The 23740-nt window shown below is 54.8% G+C and overlaps 1 protein-coding gene across 1 annotated transcript in view; it reads right to left on the reverse strand.

Annotated features, from left to right (window-relative positions):
- The window catches only part of SCN4A (sodium voltage-gated channel alpha subunit 4), a 39883-nt gene that overhangs the window by 8730 nt on the left and 7413 nt on the right, over positions 1–23740 (reverse strand). The window contains exons 2-19 of the mRNA XM_055789680.1: positions 22078–22376; positions 21650–21770; positions 20607–20694; positions 19796–19924; positions 19578–19669; positions 17514–17822; positions 15678–15741; positions 15173–15314; positions 14157–14369; positions 13141–13296; positions 12775–12898; positions 11771–12009; positions 9742–9915; positions 9080–9436; positions 5598–6026; positions 1882–2011; positions 1430–1584; positions 78–251 (exon numbers count right to left, since the gene is read on the reverse strand). Coding sequence (XP_055645655.1) covers positions 78–251; positions 1430–1584; positions 1882–2011; positions 5598–6026; positions 9080–9436; positions 9742–9915; positions 11771–12009; positions 12775–12898; positions 13141–13296; positions 14157–14369; positions 15173–15314; positions 15678–15741; positions 17514–17822; positions 19578–19669; positions 19796–19924; positions 20607–20694; positions 21650–21770; positions 22078–22341 — 3360 coding nt within the window. The 5' untranslated portion in view covers positions 22342–22376. The remainder of the gene's footprint in view (positions 1–77; positions 252–1429; positions 1585–1881; positions 2012–5597; positions 6027–9079; positions 9437–9741; positions 9916–11770; positions 12010–12774; positions 12899–13140; positions 13297–14156; positions 14370–15172; positions 15315–15677; positions 15742–17513; positions 17823–19577; positions 19670–19795; positions 19925–20606; positions 20695–21649; positions 21771–22077; positions 22377–23740) is intronic.

A 23740-nucleotide genomic window follows, 5' to 3' on the forward strand; every position in this document is an offset into this window, starting at 1 on the left:
GCCTGCCACAATCCCCTAGTGCTCCCAAATCCCTTGGCTGACTATAGCTCTAGAGGTGCTCATCAGACAACACTCACATCAACGATGAGGAAATCCAGCCAGCACCACGCATTGGTGAAGTACACCTTGAAGCCATAGGCCACCCACTTGAGCAACATCTCAATGACGAAGATGTATGAGAAGACCTTGTCAGCATACTCCAGGATGGTGCGTATCACCTTTCGTTGTTCAATGTAGATGTCCTCAAAAGCCTGGAAGAGGTGTGGAGCTACGTGACAGTCATTCTTCCATTAGACCCACTGCATGGCTCAGCACAGCCATGTCCACGCCTGTGTTGTCCCCGCTTTCCCAGGGCTTGGGGCAGCTTGGAAAGTTGGGAGCTAACCATGGGTGGCATTTACTGATGCGCCTGATCCAACCTGGGGTCTAACTGTTGTTTGCAAGTTCTTGTTGGCTACGTAGAGTGGTGTTTGTCCCGAAGCAAAGCTTCACTGAAGCAAATGTCCAACGGCACCAAATTCCCACCAGTCTGAGCACAAGGCAAAAGCCAGGACACCAACCTGCACCTTTGGATGCCTTGGTAGATTTGCAAATGCTCATAGGAGTCCGAGTTACTGCTCTGTCTGCGTGGCATGTAAAATATAAGCAATCAGAGGTACAGGCATGGTGGCCAGGTGTTGCACAGCTGTTTTAGCACAGCTTTCGATTCCGGCACTAGCTGCAACCTCAGACATCCCTAAACTGCACTTCAGCGCGTGATACAGACGTGTTGTAAAGTATGTCTGACAATTAGTTCAGTCCCTCTCTTCCTCTTCCTTCTCCTTTTACCTCCAGATTTGCAGAGGCACTGGCCTCCCCATTAGCTCTGTGTACTTAAAGGTGCAGCTGAGTTACACCCAGCACAAATAAATACTCCGAGAGGATCAATAGGCTGACACACAGCTTTCTAACGAGGCTGATTTAAATGGACGCCCAGGTTCTAAGAGGGTGCACTGTCCCTGGGAGCGCTGAACAGCAAAACAATAACCATGAGTTATGTGTAAAGCACCTCCTGACAGTCGCTTGTGGAGGCAGAGGAATGAGGAACCGTCCCCTTAAAGCTGAAGAGATGGTGCAGGTGGTTCACGGCTGACATTAAGAGCAGGACTGTAGGCGGTTGCATCTCCTTGAGCCCATGGACCACAGCCCCTGATGGATGCTGGGGAGGGTGTTTAGATCCCCTTGCAAGGCTGTACATTGGGCAGACCTGAGCCAAATGAGGTTTTAAATCCAACATCTGCCCACAGCTGTATTATTTTGCACAGGAGACAACCAGGTGATGCCCAGAGCCTCCAGTGCTGCTGCCTGGGCCCTGCCCACATTTCTGGGCTCCCACCAAACTGGGGAGCTGCTGCAGAGCAAACGGGACAGGGCGAAAAGTGGGACCTACCAGCGCCCCGCTGCTGAGGAGGATCATGAAGACGATGAAGGTCTCAAACCAGTCATGCTCCACAATTCGGAAGCAGGTTTTTCGGATGTTCCACCATACCCTCCCTCTCTCACTGGTGATGTCCACGTAGAGGCAGGGAAATCTCTTTACGCAGCCTGGGGATGGGACAAAGAGCCGTGGGTTACCTCCTGGCCAGGGTGTTCCCACCGATGAGACACTATTCATAGTTTTATCATCATTTTAAGCCTTCCCAGGTGGAGGCTGGAGCAGGATCTTGCTGGGCTTGGGGTGGACCCATAGGGACCGCCTCCATGGTGGTACAGGAGAATTTGGAGTTTGGGCTGAGCTTAGTGAGCCTGGGGGTTGTTACGCTGCAAGAAGGGGTTGGCAATGGCCCTTCCATATCCACCTCCCTCTCTCCACAGGGTCTCCTGCCCTGCTTGGTCCCTCACCCTCAGTGAAGCACTCCTCGGGCTCGTTGCTCTCCTCAGCCTCTTCAGCTACCTCCTCCTCCTCTGGCAGCGGGGGCTTGTAATCCACAGTGCTGCACAAGGACGATGCGTTGTCGCTGGAGAGGGGATTCTGCAAAGGGAGAGGAGGATTCAGGCTTGCTGCCCTGCAGGAGGGATGCCTCTGGGCTCAGGATGCCTCTGGGCATCCTCCAGCTGCTCCTGCCCCCAGAGAGACTGGGCAGTACTGGGGGAGCCGGTTGGTGGGACCCTGCTTGCTTAGAAGCTGCTCTGACTCCCTCTCCTATGGAAACACAGCCCAGAGTGAAGCTGCTGAATTGTCCAGGGCCACAAACCTTGGAGGACTGTTGGACACCTCAGCTTGCACAAGCTTTGCTTTTCACCCAGGTTCAGAGGAGCAAGAGGTCCCCTGACCCCAACCTTCCTCCCAACACAGCAAGTCCATCTCCCACCCGCTTGTACCATCATCTCAGGCTGATTTTCTCCTCTCGTCCTCCCCCTCCCCTGCATGCCCCCCTCCAAGAAACTCTCTGCCAAACACCCTTTGGTACTATGAGACCTGCAGAAACCTAGGCAGCCACCACAGCACTCCTCTCAAATCCTGCTGGCTCAGCTCGTGCCTAAGGGCTTTTAGGCTGAGGTTCACCCAAGTTCAAAACCTGCATCCCAAATATCTCTCGCCAGCTCTGTCCTGCTCCACAGCTCAGCTTGGCTGGCTTCCCAGACACCACTCAGCAAGGCCCAGAGGGGCTGATAACAAGAGAAAACCTTGGCAAGCCCCTGGGATGATTTTTTTTCCTCCATTTTTTTCCTTTGGCTTTCTGAGAAGACCTTCTGCAGCACTTGAGGAAAGAGCAGATCCCCAGACCTGCCTGCCCTACCTGGGAGCAGCTTGCAACCAGACGGGTATCTCCAATGCAGGATGGTGTTGGCTTGTATGGGAAGGAGATAATCCTTCCCCAAGGCTGCTAGGGCTTTCAGTAGTGCAAAAAGGAGCTGCTCCATCCTCCAGCAAGCCAGGGGAGACTCCCTGGGGCTACCTGAGGCACTGCCATCGCCTGGTGCTTCAGGGGCCACGGCCACACCTCTATGAGAAGCCATGGCTTTGGGGGACCCGTGCAGCCAGGCTCCTGCATCCTGGGGATGAGCAGGACGTTGCCTTGAGGAGCAGGACACGGCAGGAGAGGTGGCACGACCTGTCAGCTGGTGGCTCTGCAGGAGCAGCGGGGCCACCCTCCGTCAGGGCTGGGGCAGGGGGAGGAGGGGCAGGGGGATTAGGAGGCCTCGGCAGGGAGCCAGGCAAGCTGTGACCCCAGGGAAGGACACACTGAAACCATCTGCCTGCAGGACAAGTCTTGCAAAGGCACGAAGTGGGGACAAACCAGCGCAGCCACCCCAGAGGTGGGGAGCAAGGTGCCCAGGAGGCGCTTGGCAGACTCGGGTAACCCAGGAGCTCTGTGTGCTGGTGCTCAGGGCAGGTCCTTTGGGGTGGGGCCGGGGATAACCCTGTGGTCCCACTGCATGGTCCCTCAAACCCCCTCCCTGAGAGCTCCCGCGCCCCTCCCTGCCCCGTGCCTGCACCCAGCAGGTTCATGGGGCAAATTCCATCACATGCACCTCCAGCCTGGCTGGGTGTTCCCACCCAAACCCAGGGCTTCCCCTGCCCTTGCTGGTGCTGAGCACTGCCATTCAGGTGCTGCGCACCCAGACTCACCCTGCCACCCCCATCATTCACAGCACTTGACAATAGTCCTGTGACACACCATACCCCAGAGCATCTCAGGAGACATCCCCCTGCCCAGCAGGATGGGAATTCGAGGCAAAAAGCCCCCCAGGAAAGCCCTGAACCACAGCACCAAGGCTGCGCAGCCACACACCCACGCTGCTGTTCCTGTCACCTCCTCGCTGCTCTGCGGTGCAGAAGATAAATCTCCAGGATGCAAAAATTACTCAAGGAGGGCAGCCGCTTTGCTGCCGTCATCCTGCCACTATCATTTCACCATGAAAAATATCTTTGCCTCAGAAAGGAGCTGCTCTGGAAGGGGGAGAGCATTTATCAGCATTTTCTGAGCAGCCCACCCAGAGAACCCCCCCCAGTCCGCAGCCGTCAGGCTGCCCGTGTCATGGGTGCGAGGCGGTGTGCCGGGCTTTGGCTCCATCTGGAGCTAATCCACGGTACACGAGCACACCCAGCTAGGAGCAATCCGTCCCGAGAACCAGCTCAGGGCTCCCACCAATTAACACCTGATTTCTAATTATCATTTCACATGCTGACTGCCAGCCTGTCGCTCACGCTGCCTGTTCGGGCAAGGGCTGGGTTGTTCATGCACACCCCTGGCTTGCACCTTGGTCAGTGTTTGACTGAAAGTCGCCGCCAAAACCAGTAGTGACGATGGGCTGAACTGGCATTTAGTGGTTGAAAAATGCTGTTTGCCCCCTGCGTATGCTGAGCAGCCAGGGGTGGCTCTCAAAATACAACAGGGCAGTGGGGCGGGTGCTGCTAGATGTCAGCTGGACACAGTCCCCAAAACCCTGAGCCACACTGGGACATGTCCAATAGCTGCACGCCGAGGTTTTCCCCCAGCTGCCGGGAAATATATCACAGTGGTGGGAAACCAAGGTCCGGGGGGACCCCACAGACCAGACTGCATGTGTCCCACTGCAGCGGCCAGGTTGCCATTAGCATCACCTCTGTGCAGCACAACTGCACAGCCAGTGTGCTATGGCATGGCCTGGGGGTACCGGAGGTTAGGGCTACGGGACTGGATTTGTAGCAGGAAAAATTGCAGGAAAAATGCCAGGCACTCAGCACCACTTGTGATTGCACCTAAGCTGCACCACACTGCCTGCTGCCCCAGCACACTGCCCGAGTGGGGCTAGCTGGGACAGAGCTGCCCAGAGGCTCCTCAGCTCCTGGGCAGAGGGGCCACCGACAGTCGTGATAAACCCCCGGGTCAGAACTGTTACACTATTCGTCAGACTGATGCAGTTGCTCCCCTCCACCGCAGCATCCCCACTGCCCCGCGTTCCCCCAGGACCTCAGCACGACCCCGTTGCCAGCAGTGGTTTCCCACCAGACTACCACCCTCCTTTCTCTGTCCGCTCAGGGTCTTTCCGAGTAATTTTTCTTGCATCTCCCTGCCATCCTCCCAGAGCACCAAGGTGATCAGCGTCCCACGAGTGCTGACCGTCCTCTCTGGGCCGCGACGCAGCGATGCCGACATCAGCTGTCTCAACAGCTTTGGATCCAAAATTCAGCACTCCACTTTCACTTGTGCTAAGCTCCTCCATCTGGTTTCATACCCTTCCCAACGATGCTTTTCTGAGGCATTAGCAGTGGATCTAATGTTAGTGCTATCAGCAGATTTCCTAGCATCAGATTCCTCTTGCAAAACTTTAACCCCAAACTGAGCGCTTCAACCCTTGCACCGAGTCTGTGGTGCAGTGGGTCCCTCTGGTATTAGCCATAACCCCACAGCCCAGCCCAAAATGGGCCAAACCCTGCTGGGACACCCCCATCCCCCACCAGCTTATACTGGGAAATGCCAGGTTGAAACCCTCCAAGTTTGGCCGGTACCACACATTGTGGAAAAGCTAAAAGTAATCCAAATCATCAAAAGCATTGTTCTTTGGGCAGCACAACAAGAATGGGTCAGTCCTGGGTTTTGGGTTGGAATCCTTCCACCCACCTTTCTTACCTTGGTGTCTTCGGTGTCAGACTGGGTGCTGGTCTCCTCGTAGAGGTCAGACTCCTCCGAGGCGATGGGGACTTGCACTGTCAGGTTGGGGTTGTTAATGAAATTCATGTGGTCCAGTTCATCCATGAAAAAATGCTCTTTGCCAGTGACTCCGTCCAGGTACTCCGACTTGGGCTCCTGGCCGGTGTCCACGTGGTTTAGCACAGAGTTGTCCCTCTTATTGGGCTCTTGCTCTTCCTCCGGGGCCACCTTTTTCCCCTTCCACAGCCTGTGGAGCAGCGTGATGACAGAGGTCTTTACAAAGTCGATCCCGTTGGTGATCCTGCCAATAGCGATCTGCAAATTGTTCATCTCTCCGTCGTCATCAGACGCCGCCAGGCTGTCGGCGCTGAAGGAGCTCAGCAGCAAAGCCAAGAACAGGTTCAGCACCTGGAGGGGACAAAAGCAAATACCAGCACCGACATCCAGCACCAACACCATCCCCGCAGGCTGGAGCGGCAGGGACTGGTCATGGCTGTGAAGAAGACCCCTTCACTGAGCGTGTCATGGGATTCTGTCCTTCTGTCAACCAGCTCTGGGGACTGCAGAGATGCCAGCCCTATCTCCTGGAGGGCATGGACATGGTGCTCTCATGCCTCCCTGGGCTCCGATGCCCTCAGTGTCACCCCCAGCTGCCTGGGTCCTGCTGATCCATGTGCAAGTGATACCAGCCATTACTTCAGCCCCTCTCAAACCACCTCCCCTGTGGGTCCACCAGCGTGTCCCCCGCTTCACTCTCTTGGAGCTCTTGGCCTGGCTGAGCATCCCACAGGGATGCAACTCAGCTCTCCCTTTTCTTCCCAGGGAGAAACCTCCTACTTATTGCCCTCCTGGCTGTAGCTCTTCCTCTCCTCTTTGCTAGCTCTGGTAGCCCAGACACCCAGCAAGCTCCTGAAGGTCCCCAATGCCCCAGAGCCATGTATAAGCCTGAGCCACACCTGCACCCTCATCCCTCTCTAGCAGAGACTGCTCTGCTCCACAGAAGGGGGTATTTCATCTCAGCACAAGTCAGCCCATGGGGTACAAATGCTCTATCTAGCTCCAAGCACCGGTTCTCCCCTGCTTCCCCTAGATCTCTACTACTTCACCATGCCCAAAACGTGTCCGGACCCCACCACAACCTGGCCTGACAGGGCTGGACTCGCTGCATGCCAGAAACCCGGAGTAGCTCATGAGGAGCAGGATGGGCTCTGCGCGGGGTATGGGAGCCCTGGCGGCACCCAGACATGTGCTTGCTGCACGGGGCGGCCGATGGGCCGAGCCCACAGCTGTTGATGTTTGTGCCTTTTTGTGCCAGCACTATCTGAGAAGGGAATTAGCTGCTATTCAAGGTCACTGCTGTTTTCACATGGCTCATACCATATGACTTAAATCGCATCTTTAAATAAATCCCTACTATCCCACCAGTTTAATGCTTACGTTAAGTACCAATTACAGCTAATAGGTGCTGTTGGCTCTGACTTTTTTGGATGGGAGTCCATTAGCCTGTCACCCGACGGACTTCCTCCCTTTTCCCTTAATAACCCCAAAGGAAGTGCTCTGAGTGTCATTAACAGCAAAGGACGCCCAGCCGTCGCCTGACTGCTCTGCAGGGGAAGCGGGGAGAAACACACACCTCCTGCAGCTGGGATGCTTGGGAGGCTGTGCGGGACAGGCTCCAGGATTCAGAAATACCTGAGACGTGGCCAGGAGAGCCTGGCAGAGAGGACAAAGGGGGCAGAGATGGCTCTGGAGGTGGTCGTGTGCCACGTTTCTCTACTTAGCTTTAAATGAACCCTGTGCCACAGCACAGAGCACAGCAGGAGCTGCAAAGCGTGCCCTGAAAGTTGGGGTGCCATCTCCGGGAGGGCTACACCTCCAGGAGAGCTGCCTCTGACCCCACCAGCTGAAAATCGTGCTGCCCCCATGTCTTCTCCAGGAGTCTCCTGGAGGGGTGGATGGGCTGTCCTACTCCAAAAACTGGCTCCAGAAGAGAAAAAGTTTCCAGAGCCCATTTTGGGGAGAGCCTCAGCTGCCATTCCAGTCTCTAAGCCCCTGCACTCCCTGCAGACTGTTCTGGAGATGCTCCTGCTGCTTCTGGCTGATTTTCAGCCTGGTTCAGCGTCGCAATTCAAATGAACAGGTTGTCCCCCGAAAGGCAGCCTCCTTTCGAAAGGCTGTTGCCGCCTGCCTGCTGGGTGATGGGCAGCCTGGGTGAACATCTCGAGGCAATGCATGCACTGTGCCTGCCCTGCACAGCCCCCAGGACACCCCAGGGTGAGCTCTGCAGCCAGCATGGCTCTCCATACTGCTATGGGAGCTAGTTCACAGCCCCCCAAAACCTGGTATGAGCCAGGGAACCCAAGCAGCACCCAAATCCCAACTCGCTGCCCTCGAAGCGGGATGCTCCCAGCTGCCCTGCCCCTGACCCGAGCCATGGGGTGGTCTGGGTTTCTCCCCAGGGGCTGCTTTCCCCCCTCTGGAGGGCTGTGCCAGCCTGGGGCTGGAGCAGGCATGGTGGTGGGGAGGTGTCAGCAGCTCCCCGGGTAGATAGTTTTTCAAAGTAAATTCCAAAGGGCTTACACAACCCCGGCAAGTAATAGGAGCGATTCTGCAAGCTGCCGCACTTCCCTCCCCTGCCTTGCTCCTTAAGAAGGGAGAGCACGGCCCATGCTGGCTGGAAAACAAGCTTCAAAGCCGCCAGCAAGAGGGTTACCAAGTTTAGAAAGGATTTCATGCTCGCTTGGAACTTGCAAACCCGCAGCGCAGGCAGCAAGCAGCTTGGGTTAGCGGGGAGGGCAATGGGCAGCGATGGAGGGTGATGGTGACCAGGACCTGGGGGAAGGACCCCCTCTGCTGCAGAGGGGTCGTGCATTGCCAGGATGCCACCTGCACCACCATGAGGACTGGGGATGCTGGGGATCTGCAAAAGCCTTCCCGGGGGGGTCTGCTCCCAAAAGCAGCCAGGAGCAAAGGGTCAGCCCTGGGGTGAGCTGAATGTAACCCTGCCTCCATCCCCCATTGCAGGACAGTGGGCAATAGGGGAGGAAAGCCTGAAAAGTCATATGGAGAAGAAAGGGCAGCTTAAAGATGAGCTCTCTCTTGTGCCAGAGTTGCTCCTGCATCTGCCTAAAGCCTGTCGTTAAGTTCTCCATGCCTTGGTGCCCCCTTCTATTCCTCATCTCATTTCAGCTGAAGGTCCCTCAGAAACTGCTTCTTTCCCTGCTTTACGTGGAACTGAGCACACAGCGCATCCCATCAGGCCTGCAGGAGGGAGGTCGAGCCCTTTGCCCGCGCTCCTGCACAGCTCCAACACAACCATGCCTGCAGGCGTAGCCCTGTAGATGGGCTGAGCTGGACAATGTTGGCCAGAGAGCGAGGGGCAGAGGCGTCCCCACCCCACAATACCCTCTGTCCTTGCCCCCCACCTTTCCCTGAAGGACCACCCCAGCTCCGAGACTAACCACGAGGTTCCCGATGACCATGACCATCATGAAGACGATAAGGCACATGGTCTGGCCAGCCACCTCCATGCAGTCCCACATGGTCTCGATCCACTCCCCGCAGAGGATGCGGAAGACGATGAGGAAGGAGTGGAAGAAATCATTCATGTGCCAGCGGGGCAGCGTGCAGTCGATGGAGATCTTGCACACACACTCTATGTAGCTCTTCCCAAAGAGCTGCATCCCCACCACAGCGAAGATGAAGACGATGATGGCCAGCACCAGCGTGAGGTTCCCCAGGGCACCCACTGAGTTGCCGATGATCTTGATGAGCATGTTGAGGGTGGGCCAGGACTTGGCAAGCTTGAAAACCCTCAGCTATGAGGAACAAGGAGACAAGGCATTGATTTGCCTGGGGCTTCCATTGCCACAAAGTGTCAGCAAGGCTGCGAAGCTGGGCTTAGACTTTCGTGTGGCAGTTTGGTTTAGGCAAGAGGGATTAAACACCCAACTGCTTTGCAAAGAGCACAGACTTTCTTAAATCTTTAGCTCGACTGTCAATGTTATCTTTAACAGGGGACAAGTTGGTGACTGCCGTAAAGGAGGCTGAACGAGCCATTTCTCCACCCTGGTGGCAATTGCATCCAAGACCCCCAGGCACACCTCGTCCCCGCGGCACATACCAAGCGGAAGGAGCGGAGCACAGAGAGCCCTTGCACGTTGGCCAAGCCCAGCTCCACCAGGCTCAGGGTGACGATGATGCTGTCAAAGATGTTCCAGCCCTGCTGGAAATACTCATAGGGGTCCAGAGCAATGAGCTTCAGGACCATCTCCCCCGTGAAGATCCCTGTAAAGACCTGTGGGAAACAGCACCCTGTCACTTTGTTTGCAAGACAGTGCTGAGCCTTGCTGCGGGGTGGGTGGCACCTTTTTTGGTGTATTCCCAAAGTATTTAATTCCATTAGGTGCAGTCCTAGTTGGGAACAAGCTCCCCAGCTGCCGCCCAGTGTGGCTTGTGAAGCCAGGCTGGGAGTACTGGTGACTGACTGCTTCTGGAGAGACACGAAAGTGCCATGTTGGCAGGTGGAAATTAAAAATAAAAGTTTCATTGGCAAAGGGACCCCCTTTGAACGACTGCTGAATCACAGAGATTCCCAGCACTGGGAACTGGACTGCTACTGGGATTCCCCTGCCCCTCCCAGAGCCCTGCGAAAACTGATCCAGCTTTTACACATGATTCTTTTCCTGGGACTACAGCGGCACTGTGCATTATCGCGTTACTCCGGAGCTGGATCAGCAATGTGACAATTAGCATCCTCGATGCAATTTCATGACACTGCATGTGCAGAGGGGGCCCAGTGACAAATTTTGCCCTGGATGTGGATCGCGTTGGGATGCACAGGTCCGTGGGAGGGGAGGCTGCAGGGAGAGTTCTCCACCGGCATCCCAGGGAATGTTCCCTGACATGCCCCTTTGCACGCCAGCCCACAAATGTCTCCTTTTCTGCTCCTGCTAGCTGATCCCTGCTCTTTTCCTTCACAGCCTAACCATTTTCTGCCTGCAGCAAGACAGGCAGCAGGCACCGCAGCTTTCATCTCAGGCACAGACATGCGATGTGGGGGGGGCTGTGGCTCAGTGAGAGCTGCTTCTCCTGCTCCCATCCCTACCCGGCCCTTCCCCAGCAAATCACCCCCATCCCCACCCAGCACGGGGGTCTACACGCAGCCAGAAACCGCTGCTGGCCCAAAGGAAAAGCTGGGGCTGTCTTTGCAGCGTGATCATGCTTTGAGCAACAGCCGATTAATCCCCTTGTATTTCCTGAATGAAATCAGAGACAAAGCAGCTATGTGCTCAGCGTCATCCTGCCCGCCCGGCGCTCAGGCACCGGCGTGTGTCACTCCAGTGCCTGTGCTCAGAGAGGCCCCAGCAGGTGCTGGAGCAGGACAAGGTGGCAGGAGAGGAGATGACAAGCTCTCCCATCCCTTAGCTGTGTTTCCCAGAGCTACTGGAGCCTCCTGGACTCGCCCCACTGGCAGATTGCATCCAGCTGAAAGCCATTTATCCCAAGCTCCAGCAGGAGCAGCCACAGCTGGTTGTTCAATATGCCTATTAATCAGAATAGCCCAGATTTGCAGGAATTTCACCCAGAAAAGTCCTGGTGGTTTGTTTTGTTTTTTTTTTGTTTTGGTTTTTTTTTGGTTTTTTTTGGTTTTTTGTTTTTTGTTTTTGTTTGTTTTTTTTTTTTTTTAACATTGCTGTTCCTGCTCAGTGGGACGTGTTTGCTCCCAGAATCTGAAATGGCCCCTGCTCTGCCACATGCCCCCCTGGCATCGTGAGGACACTGGTGCCAGCCAGGGCTGGCAGCAGCTGGTGCCTGACCCTGGGCTGCAATGAAGGAGGTGGCTCAGGGCAGCTCTGCCAGGCCATGGCCACGTTGGCATCGCTGACGTGCACCAAGCAAGACAGAAGGTGCAGCAGAAGGGGAGCAGGGGATGACGGATCCCACCCCCATATCACTTCCCTTGACCTGAGTCATCCTGAAGTCCAACCCAGCACAGGAACGCTGTGATCGGACCCCTGCCGCACTTTCTCAGCAGCTGGGATGTGTTTCCTGGCATGCATGCATGCTGTTCAGGTGACACAGCGGTAGCAGGGACGGTGTGGCTGCTGTGCCATCAAACAGGGAAGAGCAGGATGCTCGTAGCTGCCTACCAGGTTGCCCACGGACAGCACATTCTCAAACTCCTCCGTCATGGGGTAATGCTCCATGGCCATGAAAACTGTGTTGAGTACAATGCAGATGGTGATGCCCAGGTCCACGAAGGGGTCCATCACCACCAGCTTGACAAACTCCTTGAGCTTTATCCACAGAGGACAGCAGTTCCAGACCAGGAATGTGTGGGCAAATTTGTACCACCAAGATGGGCACTTCTGGTGAGCTTCCTCCAGCTCTGAGGGCAGGAGAGAAAAATGACATCAGTGTAGACTTGCCCCCCCGCCGCCCCCCCCCCCCCCCCCCCCCCCCCCCGGGGGAGGACAGCATAAACGCTAACCCACTAGAAGAGATCTCTCCTGAGGTCCTGAACCAGTCCTAGATCACCTACGAGTTAAATACGGGGGCTGAAAGGAGGAGCCTTCCCATGCCCTGGCACAGTGAGGTTGCAGACCTTACCTACCAAACCAGAGAGGGATGGAAAGGCAGATCAGTCGGGGAACTGTAGGTCCAATCCTACCCTCAGCACCTGGGCAGGATTTGAGGTGTCCCTGCCATGCTGAGATTGCTGGGACATCCCAGAGAGCTGCTCTGGGGTGGCCAGAGGCTTTGGTGCCCATTCTCAGGGAGGATGGGGCTCAGAAGCCTGTTATCACTGAGGCCCCGGTACTTTTTGCTGAAACTGAGACAGTAGCTCTTGGGAAGCCACCCAACAGCTCTCATTTGACTCTGGAAACTTGTAATCAATCGCAATCCCATTCACCTGCATGAGATATTGTATTATCTCCTCCAGGCATCATCCTAGTGAGCCGAAATGAAAAGCCTTGTTGGAGCAACACCTGCTATGGAGACCCCAGGTCCAGAGTCACCCCTTGCTTAGGGCTGGAGATCTGGGACAGCTGCTGTCACTGGGTTGCACCGAGCACCCCAAGTCCACCAACGCGCAACGGTTGGGTGAAACCAGCTGGCTGCACATGCACGCCTGGGCTGGGGGGGGACGTACCTTCCACGGCGTTGGAGAGGACACTGATGGTGCTCCCCACCCTCTTCTCAAGGCCGGGCCCATCTGAGTTGCCTACAGCGAGGTGGTTGTGGTCTGATTTCTCTGGCTCATTGGCTGGGTTGAACTAGAAGGAGAGGAGGCCACAGGGGGTGAATGCAGAGCGCTGCAGGCTGTGTCATGCACTTAAAGATAGAGCAGGCAGGAAAAAGGGCAGGGTCTGGAGAGACCTTGGGGTGCAGCACAGGAGCTGGGCTGCAGAAAGGCTCGTCAGATCCGACCCACAACAAGCTGGGCATGAGCCTGTCACCCCCCAGGGTTTATCAGGTGGGAACCCTCAAGGGATGGCAGAGACCATCGGGCACGTACATCAATCACCGTAGCAGACCGCTGCAGCACAACCTTGGGGACCACTTGCCCGTTGCAGTCCTTTGGCTTGTCCTGGTCACTGTTCAGGTCGGAGTCGCGCTCCTTCTCAGCCATGCTGCTGCGCAGGGAACCGCTGCTGGACCCTCGCTCCTGCAACTGCAGCAACCCACATCCCCATCACCCCTGTGCCCGCCACCGTCGGAGCTTCCCGCGATGGCTGTGGGGCACCAGGTGAAGGAGGGGGATGGATCAAGCCCCAGGAGTGTCCTGGGCAGGACTCATGACTCCAAAGTCGGCTGCTGCAGGACCTGGGCAGCAAACTCAGATCCTCACAAGCAGCGATGAGGGGTACCAATTTGCAGGAGCTAAACAGAAGTTGCAAACCTTCCCTTTTCGCTTGCACGCCCCACTGTACTAAGCTCTTCACACAGCGGTATTAAATCCGTTCAGATGGGATCAGGGTGAATAATTCATAGGGACAAAATTATGCAAACCTTCTAATTTCTGTCTTGCAGGAAACTTTAATCTTTGAAACATGCTTTCATCCCAAATGGGAGAGAAGCAAAATCTTCAAGGCTTTTGCTGAAACATGCTGTCCAAGATTTTTGGACTTGTACTGATTTTGTGAATGTTTGCGTCAACGTTTAATTTTTTCCCCCCAAATGTTTCATTAGGTGTTCATTTGCATATACAATAATTTTTTTTTTTTTCCTTTCTTTTTTCTTTCTGACAGTGGTATTAATATTTGAATTTTACTACACTCTCTGGTAGCACTTAGGATGTCACAGCAGAGTGAGAACCTCTCTGTTCCCACTGCACATGGCTGAGCTGCTGCGTGGCTTCCACGCTCAAGTCACTGGATATTAAATGGATCTGAGCCCCCGTTTCTTGTAGCCACTTTACCCTCACTCTCAGCCCTATTCCCTCTGCCTTCTCCATTTCTCTAGGTTGCTGCCACCCCTTTTCTCCCCCTGTTCCTAAGGTCCCTCATTTTGGTCTCCACACTTTCCACCAACCATCTTCTCTTGCTCCTCTTGATGCTTCTTCAGCTGCTCCATGAGCTGCTGAAATTCCTCTTCCTTCTGCTGCTCCTCCAGCAATGTGGCGTCATTTTGTTCTGCGTAAGCCATGGCCACTACTGCGAGGATGAGGTTGATGAGGTAGAAGGAGCCAAGAAATATAACCACCACAAAGAAGATCATGTACGTTTTCCCTGCTGCACGCAGCGTCTGTGGAGAGAGGAGGCACGGGACGTCACCACATCGGTTTGGTGATGTTTCCAGGGAAAGGTCTCGCACTAGGGCACCCTCCCTTTGGTGGTGGGATAGGATATTTTGCTCCTATCTTCCCCAAGGGCTGGTGGTGGCCCAGCTGACCTTCCTGCAGTCCATGGCACTGGGTTAGGGCTTGCGTGAAGCAGCCAGAAGTCTCAGCCAACCCAGCCACGCTGCTCTGTGTATCTGGCAGCCCAAGGGCTGCAAGCATGAATGGAGGTCGGACCAATATTTCACCAGAGACTCACTTTGCTGTGACCCAGCTTCCCAGGTCTTACCCCTGGGCCAAGAGTGGTCCTTTTCCAACTCCAGATCTGGGCATATTCATTTCCACAGGACATGTGCAGCCCTTGGATGTTGGCTTGCTTTTATCTAAACAGTCTCTGGACCCAGAGTCAGCTGGGATTTTACGGTGTCTACAACTTCTCCCTCAAGGATGACTCAATGCAGAGGACCAGTGACCTAGCTTTTCCTCCTCACCCTCTCTCTTGGCTCAAGCCAGACACATAGTAGATATAAATCCCTGATTTCCATGATACAGCTGGCAGCACTGCTGGACTTTGGAGAATACACTGCACTGCTCAGGTTTAGGGAACTGGATGGGATCATGCCCCATCTCTGCCGATCCTGCTTAGATTCGTAAACCACAGGACAAGGTCCCACAAGTTTCCAATCAAGTGACTTTTTACCTGTCCTAGACCAAGGGCAGCATCCAAACGACAGAAGCATTTGCACAAAGAGAAAAACTTGGTGCCTACCAGCTGGAAGAGGTTCTCCCAGTAGTCCTGCGTCATGAGGCGGAAGAGGGCCAGGAAAGCCCAGCTGAAGGTATCGTAACTGGTGTAGCCGTAGTTTGGGTTCCTCCCCGCCTTCATACACTCGTACCCTTCAGGGCACTTCCTACCAAAGGAGCCGCGGAGGCAGCTGGCATGAGCCCCCAGTGGTGCCCTCCTGCACCCACCACGAAATGCTCCATCCCTGGTGGCACTGGGAGGCTTCCACAGACTCTCCCCCCCAGGCTGATACAGTTGGGATGCCCAGACCGGTACCTTCCTCCCCACCCAAGGTGATACAGTCGGGATGCCCAGACTGATACCCCCTTCCCCAAGCTGATACAGTCGGGGTGCCTGGACCGATACCCCCCCCCAGCCCCAATCCTGTCCCATCCCAAGCATCAGTAGACCCACAGGGTGTGCTGGCTGCCTTGTCCCCTTCCCAGGGAGCCAGAGGGAACCCTCAGCCGCCATTGTGAGCAGCACTCACCCAGCATCGCTGCTGTTCCCGCAGAGCAGGGCGTCAAGAGCTCCCTCCAGAAAGTAGAAATTGGCTTTGCAGTTCGGGGAAAAAGAGAAAGTAAATAAATAAATAAATAAACAAACAAACAAACAGAGATTGATTTTCAAGTTCTTGGCAGCTCCTTGCTGACAGGGAAATTCCCTGAATCCCAGCATTGGGCACTGGGTTGTCTCTTCTCTCCTGACTTTGCCACTGACATCGAACTACTTGGCACTAGCTCAGCGCCTTGTTTCACCGACCCAACTCGATGGCTCCCAAGCCCATACAGAGCTCTGGAAACAGCCAGGTTGGCCAGGGTCAGGCCTCCTGGAAAGGTGAGTTAACATGTGGTCAAAGGACAGAGGCTGGTCTGTTTTGCTGGGAAAATGTATGACATCCCAGGGAGCACCAAGCATGGGGGACTGCAGGGGTCCCCAAAAGATCTGGGGAAACTAACTGCTCCCGCTCCATGGCTATGACCTTCCTCCTGCTGTTCCCATCCCAACCAGCCCCTGCCTGGTGGGAAACCCACCCTGCTCACAGACTGGGGCTTCCTAGAGCTCTTCCTTACAGCTTGAGCACAGACCCAGAGCTGCAGAAGCTGCCAAGCAGTGCCACCACGGGTCACCTGCCCCCCAGGACATAAGCACCTGGAGACACCCACCCCAGGACATGGCAGGGGGCAGCTGGACCCCATCCTGGGCACCACCCAGCACAGCCCTACAGGGAGCCACCCAGGGATTTCTGAAGCTTCCTGAAAGCATCCCCAGCTCTGCCTGGCTTCTTGCCACCAGGCTTTTATTTGACCTGTGTGGGCTCATCAAGGAGATGTCCCGCTTGGGAGACTCCAGGCGATGTGTTTTTGGCCTGGCCCTGATATCTGTTAACCCAAACACGTGGCTGCAGGGTGCTGCTGCTATTTGCACTGTGCTCGTTAGATCCTGTATGTTGAATATTCACTCTACCAAGAAGCCTTCCTGTAACTAATGCCAGAGCTGCTCGTACAGTTGGGCAAAGTAGCTCAGCTGAGACATAACCAGACCTTCTGCTGAGCTCTGCCGAGCGCCCTAAACGAGATGTGAAACATCCCTGTGGAGCACCCCACTGCTGTGCAGTTCTGCTAGGCAGATTTGCTGAGATTTTTATGTTTTCATGGAGTTTAAAAACCCCAAACCAAAGAATAAAAATCCCGCTGCACTTTTTGGGGTCAAACTTGTTTAAAAGGAGCAGTAGGAAAGAAGCACACTTGGAGACCGGTCTAAAGACCTGTGCTTGATCTCACCTTCCCCCCCCATCCCCTCCTGCTGGTTGTCACAGCGTTGCACGTTTGTATGCGATGCTCACTGGATGCAGTGGTACTTGGGGAAGGACCTAGCTATGATGCAGCAGTGCAAGTTGGTGAGAAATGTCATCCCTGCATCCTTCCCTCTGTTTTTCCGCCCAAAATCCCATCTGCTCCTTGGTCTACCTTCTGCAACCAGCCAGACGGAGCAGTGCCCACCCTGATGGGGAGGCTGTGTCCTCACTAGTGACTGGGAGAGATGGAGACACTGGTTTGTCCAGGCCTTCCTGTAGTGAAACCTTTCTGGAGGAGTTTAGCTTGCCCAGGTGGACTGCGTTTGCCCTGGCAAGGAGGATCTGATCTTATCTGTCCATCCTGTGAGCATGCACAACCCCTGTTTCACCCACATCTCCCTGCAAAGCTCCTTGGCTGGAAGATCCATGTCAGCAAACCATCTCGGTCTGACATGGAGGAAGAACAAGGAAACCCAGGAGCAAACCAGGGTGATAGATCAATGGAGAAGGGGACACACAAGCGTTTACCTTCATCATTGATGTAGGCCTCGAAATCAAAGGTGCTGTTGCTGGTGAAGTTGCTGGTGAAGTTGCTGGCAATGCCATCGGTGAAGTTGCTGTAGAGCGTTGTGTTGGCCAGCGTCTCGTTGTCCAGCCCCAAGTCCCCAAGGAAGGTGTCATTGAGGGGGGGCCACCGCACGCACTTCTGCCTGAGGTTCCCCATGAAAAGTTGGAGACCGATCAGGGCAAACACACTCAGGCAGAAGACAGTGAGGATCATGACGTCCGAGAGCTTCTTCACTGACTGGATCAGAGCTCCGACGATCGTCTTCAGCCCTAGGGGGGAGGCGTCACCGCTGAGCGAATCGCTCAGTTGCTAATTGTGGAGAACTATGTGCTATGGCGTTCCCAAAAGGTGCTGGATCTGGTGGGAACAGGTGGTATCACCAAATTCACCCCATGTGCTCAGACCCCCGGCACTGGGCCCTGTGTTGCATCTCAGCTGCCCCTCTGTCCCCACACATTGCTGGGCAGCATAAACCCTTCCCCTAAAATTGTCACCTTTGGACCAGGGCCAGCCAAGCCTCCCCATGCCAACATTAACCTGGCTATCACAAGCCAAAGCCCACCCCAGCCTGGTGAGGTGGCCATCAGTTCCTTTCGGCTTTATGTTTTCCCCAGATGCCACAATCTGACCTTTTTTTTGGCCCAAATCCCTAGAGCAGACCACTTTGCTGTGGCACACGGAAAAACTATTTGCCAGCCCCGCTGGAAGATGCTGAGCACTGCTCTCAGCTCCAGAAAAGCCTCTGTGGTGCAGCCTCCCCTGTTCTGCTGTCCCATGGATGGTCAGCAGCCCAGCCGGACCCTCCAACCTGATCCCTTCAAGCTGGAGAAAGCCCAACGCGTCCAAGTGAAGGTGGCAAAGTGACATCTGCATTAAGCATCGGGATTAACTCATCTCTGCCCCTCCCCCCGCCCCAGCATCACCGTTCCCTTTGAGGAGGCTCGCCCACACATCCTCAGTGGGCTTTTGACATGAAGGATGTCATTCCTGTCATCCACGTTCTACATGGATGATGGGGGATGCTGGGGCATCCTGACATTGATCTTAAAAGCAGCTCTGAGCACAGAGCTTTCATCACGTGGAGGCAATTCTCCCAAGGCATGATTTTTAGCTCTGTCATCACCCCATTTTCCCCCCTCCCTAAACTGTTTAGGTAAAACCCTGTTCTCCGAGGGCTTGTCTATGTTGGGAAACTGCTGAGGACAGTCGTTCTAAAGCAGTAGCTTATTTTTGCAACTGCTATTTCTGCAGAGCCTCTCGGGGGGATGTCATTCCAGAAAAAAGCAGCAGCTTATGTTTTGCTAAATGCAATTTTTAGCCTGTTTGATGAAGGCAAAAACCATTCAAATGTGAACCCTAAAGATCTGGAAACTGCAGGGGCACAAGAATTCATCCATTACAGGAAATTACCGTTTTCAGTTCAATCTCATGCTTCTTCAAGGGGTTTGACCTATCATTTCTGTGAGCTTGCACTAGGTGGTACCACAGCAGAGCATCAAAAAGGTATCAGAATTGGGGGACATCCATCAGAGGCACTTCATAACGTGCTCCTCACACCACGGGCTGGATGTCTAGGGTGATGTTAAACGCTCACCACATGGCTCTTGCACTAACACCCGTTAAATATCTCAGCCCTGGCACAGAGCAGTCAGCAGTGGGGACAAAACTGTGTTTATGGCTCCAAGGACCAAGCGAAGTATATCGGTTAGTTGAGGCCGTAAACGCAGTGTGAGCACAAGCCCACCGAAGGCATCTCCAAGGAGCCCTACAAACAACACACCTGGTTCAACAGGGGCTTCCCCTGGCCAAACTGAGTGAGCACAGCTGATTTCAAGATGTAAAACCAGCAGGACCTGACCCAAAATCTGAATTACGTGGAAAATTATTTATAAGCATCCAATACCTTATTTCCCATGTTTTTTCTTAGAGCTGTCAAAAGAACAAGGAATTGCTGTGAACTGTGGGAAAACCTGAGCTCAAGAAGGGGAAGATATGGAGAGGAGACCCCCTTCTCCAAGTCCCACCTGGTATCACGGTGATGGTTTTCAAGGCGCGGAGGACACGGAAGGTCCTGAGAGCAGAGATGTTCCCCAGGTCCACGAACTCGGTAATGTAGCTGCAGGACAGGAGAGGAAAGGGCTTCAAGGGTGCTGCCAGGCACCCACCCAGCTGTTTCTCAGCCCTCTTCCCCAGGGTGCCAGTGGCCAGACCTCCTGTCCTCCCCCCATCCCACCAAACTCACGCCATGGAGATGACCATGAAGTCCAGCCAGTTCCACGGGTCACGCAGGAATGTGAAGTCGTCGATGCAAAAACCTCTCGACAGTATCTTGATGAGGGACTCGAAGGTGTATATCCCGGTGAAGGCGTATCTGAAATGGGAACGGTGGCTCAGGGGATGCTCACCCAGGTCCAGGGGCCAGCTCATGATGGGGTTTTGTCCACCTCTGCCAGTAGGACCATCTCAGGGAGCTGGGTCTGGGGGCTCACAGTCACCGCCTGCTGGGTTCTTGGGATGCTTCAGCACTGGGGGAGGTCTTCACCTCACCTCATAAGGCAAGTTGAGACATCCTGAGGTACCAACCCCTTTGATGACTATTCTGCAACACCTCTGATCCCTGCTCATCCCCCAACACCACGGTGCTCTCTGTAAAATGCTGCTGAGACCTGATTGTGCAAAACCACAGCAGAAAACACTGGCTCTTTCCCTTCTCACCTGGGGATGGTTGTCCATGTTCCTTGAGCTGGTGGATCTGCTCAGCCTCTCACCACTGACCCAACCCAACCTGCTCTGCAGTGGTCTCCTGTAGCAGAGACCCCACCAGACTTTGGGCAGCTCTGAAACACTCCTGCTCCTTGCAATACCTAATGCAGAGCGTGGACATCCCTGCTGAGACAAGAGGGCCACCAGCACCTCCCAGTGACACCTGCCCTCCTCTGAAAGGTGCCTGGATCCCAACATCCCTCTCTCGGCCTTGCTCCTGTCCCTGTTGAGGATGGCCAAGCTGGGGTGGCCCCGAAGTCTGGAGGAGGTGATGGAAGGCAGGGACTTACTCCACATTCTTGGACCACGCCGGGGGGTTGCTCATCGTCATAAACACACAGTTGGTTAAAATTGTGATCATGATGAACATGCTGAATAATTTAAAACCTGTCAAGGAGAAACGCTGTGGCTGTTGCCTAGATTCCCCCCTTCACACGGTTATGAAGCCAAGCAGCCTTCTCCTCTTGTCCTGGCTCCCACCCAGGTCCCACCCCTGACCTGCTCCTCCTGCAGCTCTCTCCCGGCTCAGCCCTGCACTGTCACTTTCCCCTTGGCCCTCCTGCTCCCGTACATGGTCCTGGCCCCTGCCCTCCCTTTCTGCTCACCTCCCCACCTCCGTGGTGCTGGCTCTGCCTCCCTTTTTGTCCCCTGTGCTCCTTCCTCTCTCCATCACCCCAGGATTCAGCTTTCCCCACTTGTCTGATCCCTCTGCCACAAACACACCCTCTTTTTCCTCCTACCTCCTGGCCACCAACCCCTGCTGCCACCAGAGCTCTGCTGGGGTCCCTTCCCACCCATCCTAGTGCCCCTCTTGCTTTGGGGGTCCTTTCCTGTCTTTCCATCTCTGCTTGACTCACATCAAAAGTCCCAGCACTGCCCAAGTTGCCTCCTTCCCTGTATCCCAATGTCCTGGTTCCTCTGCCTTCCCCCTCCTGAAGCATCCTTTGAGCTCCTCAGTTCTCCCACTCCGCAGATGTGACAGGATCCCCTGGCCTGTAAACGTCTTCCTTTCTTCCCAAGTCCCTCCAGACCTCAGAGACCTTGAATCTCCTCCCCAGGAGCTCCACCACTTTGGTTTCTTCCCTTCTCCAACCAAGACTGAGCTGCTGATGCCACCAAGGTGCCCAAAGCCTTCAAGCACCCACTCCTTGGGAAGGGACCAAAGCCTTGGGGTGGCTGGGCAGTGGGTCCTGGCCATACTGGGGGCCAGCCTGGGAGATTTGCTCACCACACCGTCATGAAACACTTCTTTCAGCCCTCTCCCCAGGGCTGTTTGCACTCTGAGCATCAGGGTTTGACCTGGCAATGGAGCAGCATCACAGAGGGCAAGGATATGAATGGATAAGCACTTTGATGGCTCCTCTGCGGATGGGGTGGAAAGGGCCCAGCAGGTAGAGGGCAGGGGTTGCTGAGAAGCGGAAGATGGCCTTCCCCTTGTTGAGGACTATGAACGTCTGTGGAGAAAAGAGAGGAGGGAGATGGGTTAGCCCTTCTGTACACCCCCAAAACACCCATGGATCAAGTGCTGCCATTAGAAGCGAGACATCTATGCATGCTTTGGATCTCCAAAGGCTTGGAGACTTCACCAAGGAACAGATGCTCTGCTTTGGAGGAGAAGCAACCACAGCAGTCTGGGGTTGTGGATCACCAGGATGGGCTCAGATGAGACCCTAAACCACGGTGGAAAGAAGAGGAGGTCCACACATTGGTCTTATTCTTGGGACTTACATCTAGTGCCCATGGTCTAAGCTCTGCCCTCACCTTCTTATCCTTATAGAAAGGGTCCAGGTCCTCCAGGGGGGTCCCGATGAGGTCCAGTGGTGGGTCACCGTAGATGAGGGGCAGGTTCTTGCCAGCTTCCAGGTCACTTCTGGGCTTGACTTCCTCTTCCTCAGGCAGCTCCACTTGCTGCCGCTTTATCTTGAGTGCCTCTGCCTCAGCGATTCGCTGCTCGATGGCAGCCAGCGAGGCGGGGGTGAAGGGGCGGAGGTTCTCGGGGCCCGGGATGTACGGCAGGCCAGCCATCCTCTCATTCTGCTCCCAGGATGCCTGCGCCCAGCCTGTTGGGAGAGGGGGGCTGAGAAGGCAATGCCAGCTGGTGCCATCTTGGGGCATTTTTGCTGAGCCCTCGAAGCCAGGTGGTGGCAGGATCTTGGTGGGGTTTTGCAAACAGATTTATTGCAGAAATATTGAACTTGAAAGAAAGATTTTTACGCATGGATTACTTGCAGATGGAGCACCCTGTGTGCTCCTTCTCCTCCCAGATCCCCATTCAGCCTCTGATCAAAAAGCACCATCAGGTTGAGCACCATACGAGCTGAGCAGTTGGCATCCCTGGCACCAGCTGGCTGTTGCTAGACACGTGGTTTCACAACCTAGACAGGGTTGTTCAACAAAACAAACCACCTCCAGCATCAGCGGCACCTCTCCAGCTGCCTCCCCTTCGCAATGTGCTGCAAGGCTTTCCTCCTGCACCTTGTGCGAGCAGCGGGCAGTGCTCAAAGCCAGAGGTGGCTCAGCCAGGGCAGCATGGACCTGTGGGGTCAGTGGCCATTTCACAGCACCCATCCATAGGAAAGGCGAGTAACCTGCAGCTCCGGGTGGCCTTGCTCCCGAGAGGAACGAGTTAGTCTTACCTCGAGCCAAAAAGCCAGGTCATAGCGGCACTTTCTAATGTTACAGAGATCAGGATGAGCCCCTAGACGGGAATAGGATGGGTGGTTTGGGACGGGGAGATAAGAGCGGCTCCACTGCGCAACAGAACAACAAAAAAGATTGGGGAGTAAAGTGGTCACCGGAGGGGTGGTTGCACCTGCAGGAACAGGCTGCCATGCCCCAGCTGAGGCCAAAACACCTGGCAAAGGCTTCCCAGACACCAGAAAGGTTCTCGCTTTGAGTCCCCTTGCCTCAGCGTCTGTTTGACCCAAAAACATCAGCTCGTGCCAGAGATGAGCCCAATATACCGTAACACTCAATCCTGCTTTGCAGGGATACTGGGATAGATGCACCTCTGTGCCTCACCCTCCCCAAAATGAGCATCCCGCTGGCAAGCAGCAACTCTTCCATGCACCAAAACTTGAGGAGATGCTGCTGAGGACCTGCCCACCAAAAAGCTTGAGGATCAATACTCCTCACAAGCCCTGACAAGAGCTGGAAACCTTCAACCTTTTGTAATTAAGGAGAACTGGACATTCATAGCCCTGATGGGAAGAGAGACTCTGGGTGTGTAATGGCATTGACACGTTCCTATGGTGATTATAGAACCAAGTGGTAGAAGCAGCAGCAAAGGGAGGTATTGGTTTCAAGCAGCGCAGGATAAATGCATTTTAGTTCTCCTTGCTATCGCTGCTGAATTGAATCCTGGTGTGCAAAATGGATTTTCTTCTGCCAAGGGCAGGCAACCCCCCCAGCAGCACAGTGTTGA

The sequence above is a fragment of the Falco peregrinus genome, chromosome 18 (genome assembly GCF_023634155.1).
Source record: "Falco peregrinus isolate bFalPer1 chromosome 18, bFalPer1.pri, whole genome shotgun sequence".
In the NCBI taxonomy this organism is placed as follows: domain Eukaryota; kingdom Metazoa; phylum Chordata; class Aves; order Falconiformes; family Falconidae; genus Falco; species Falco peregrinus.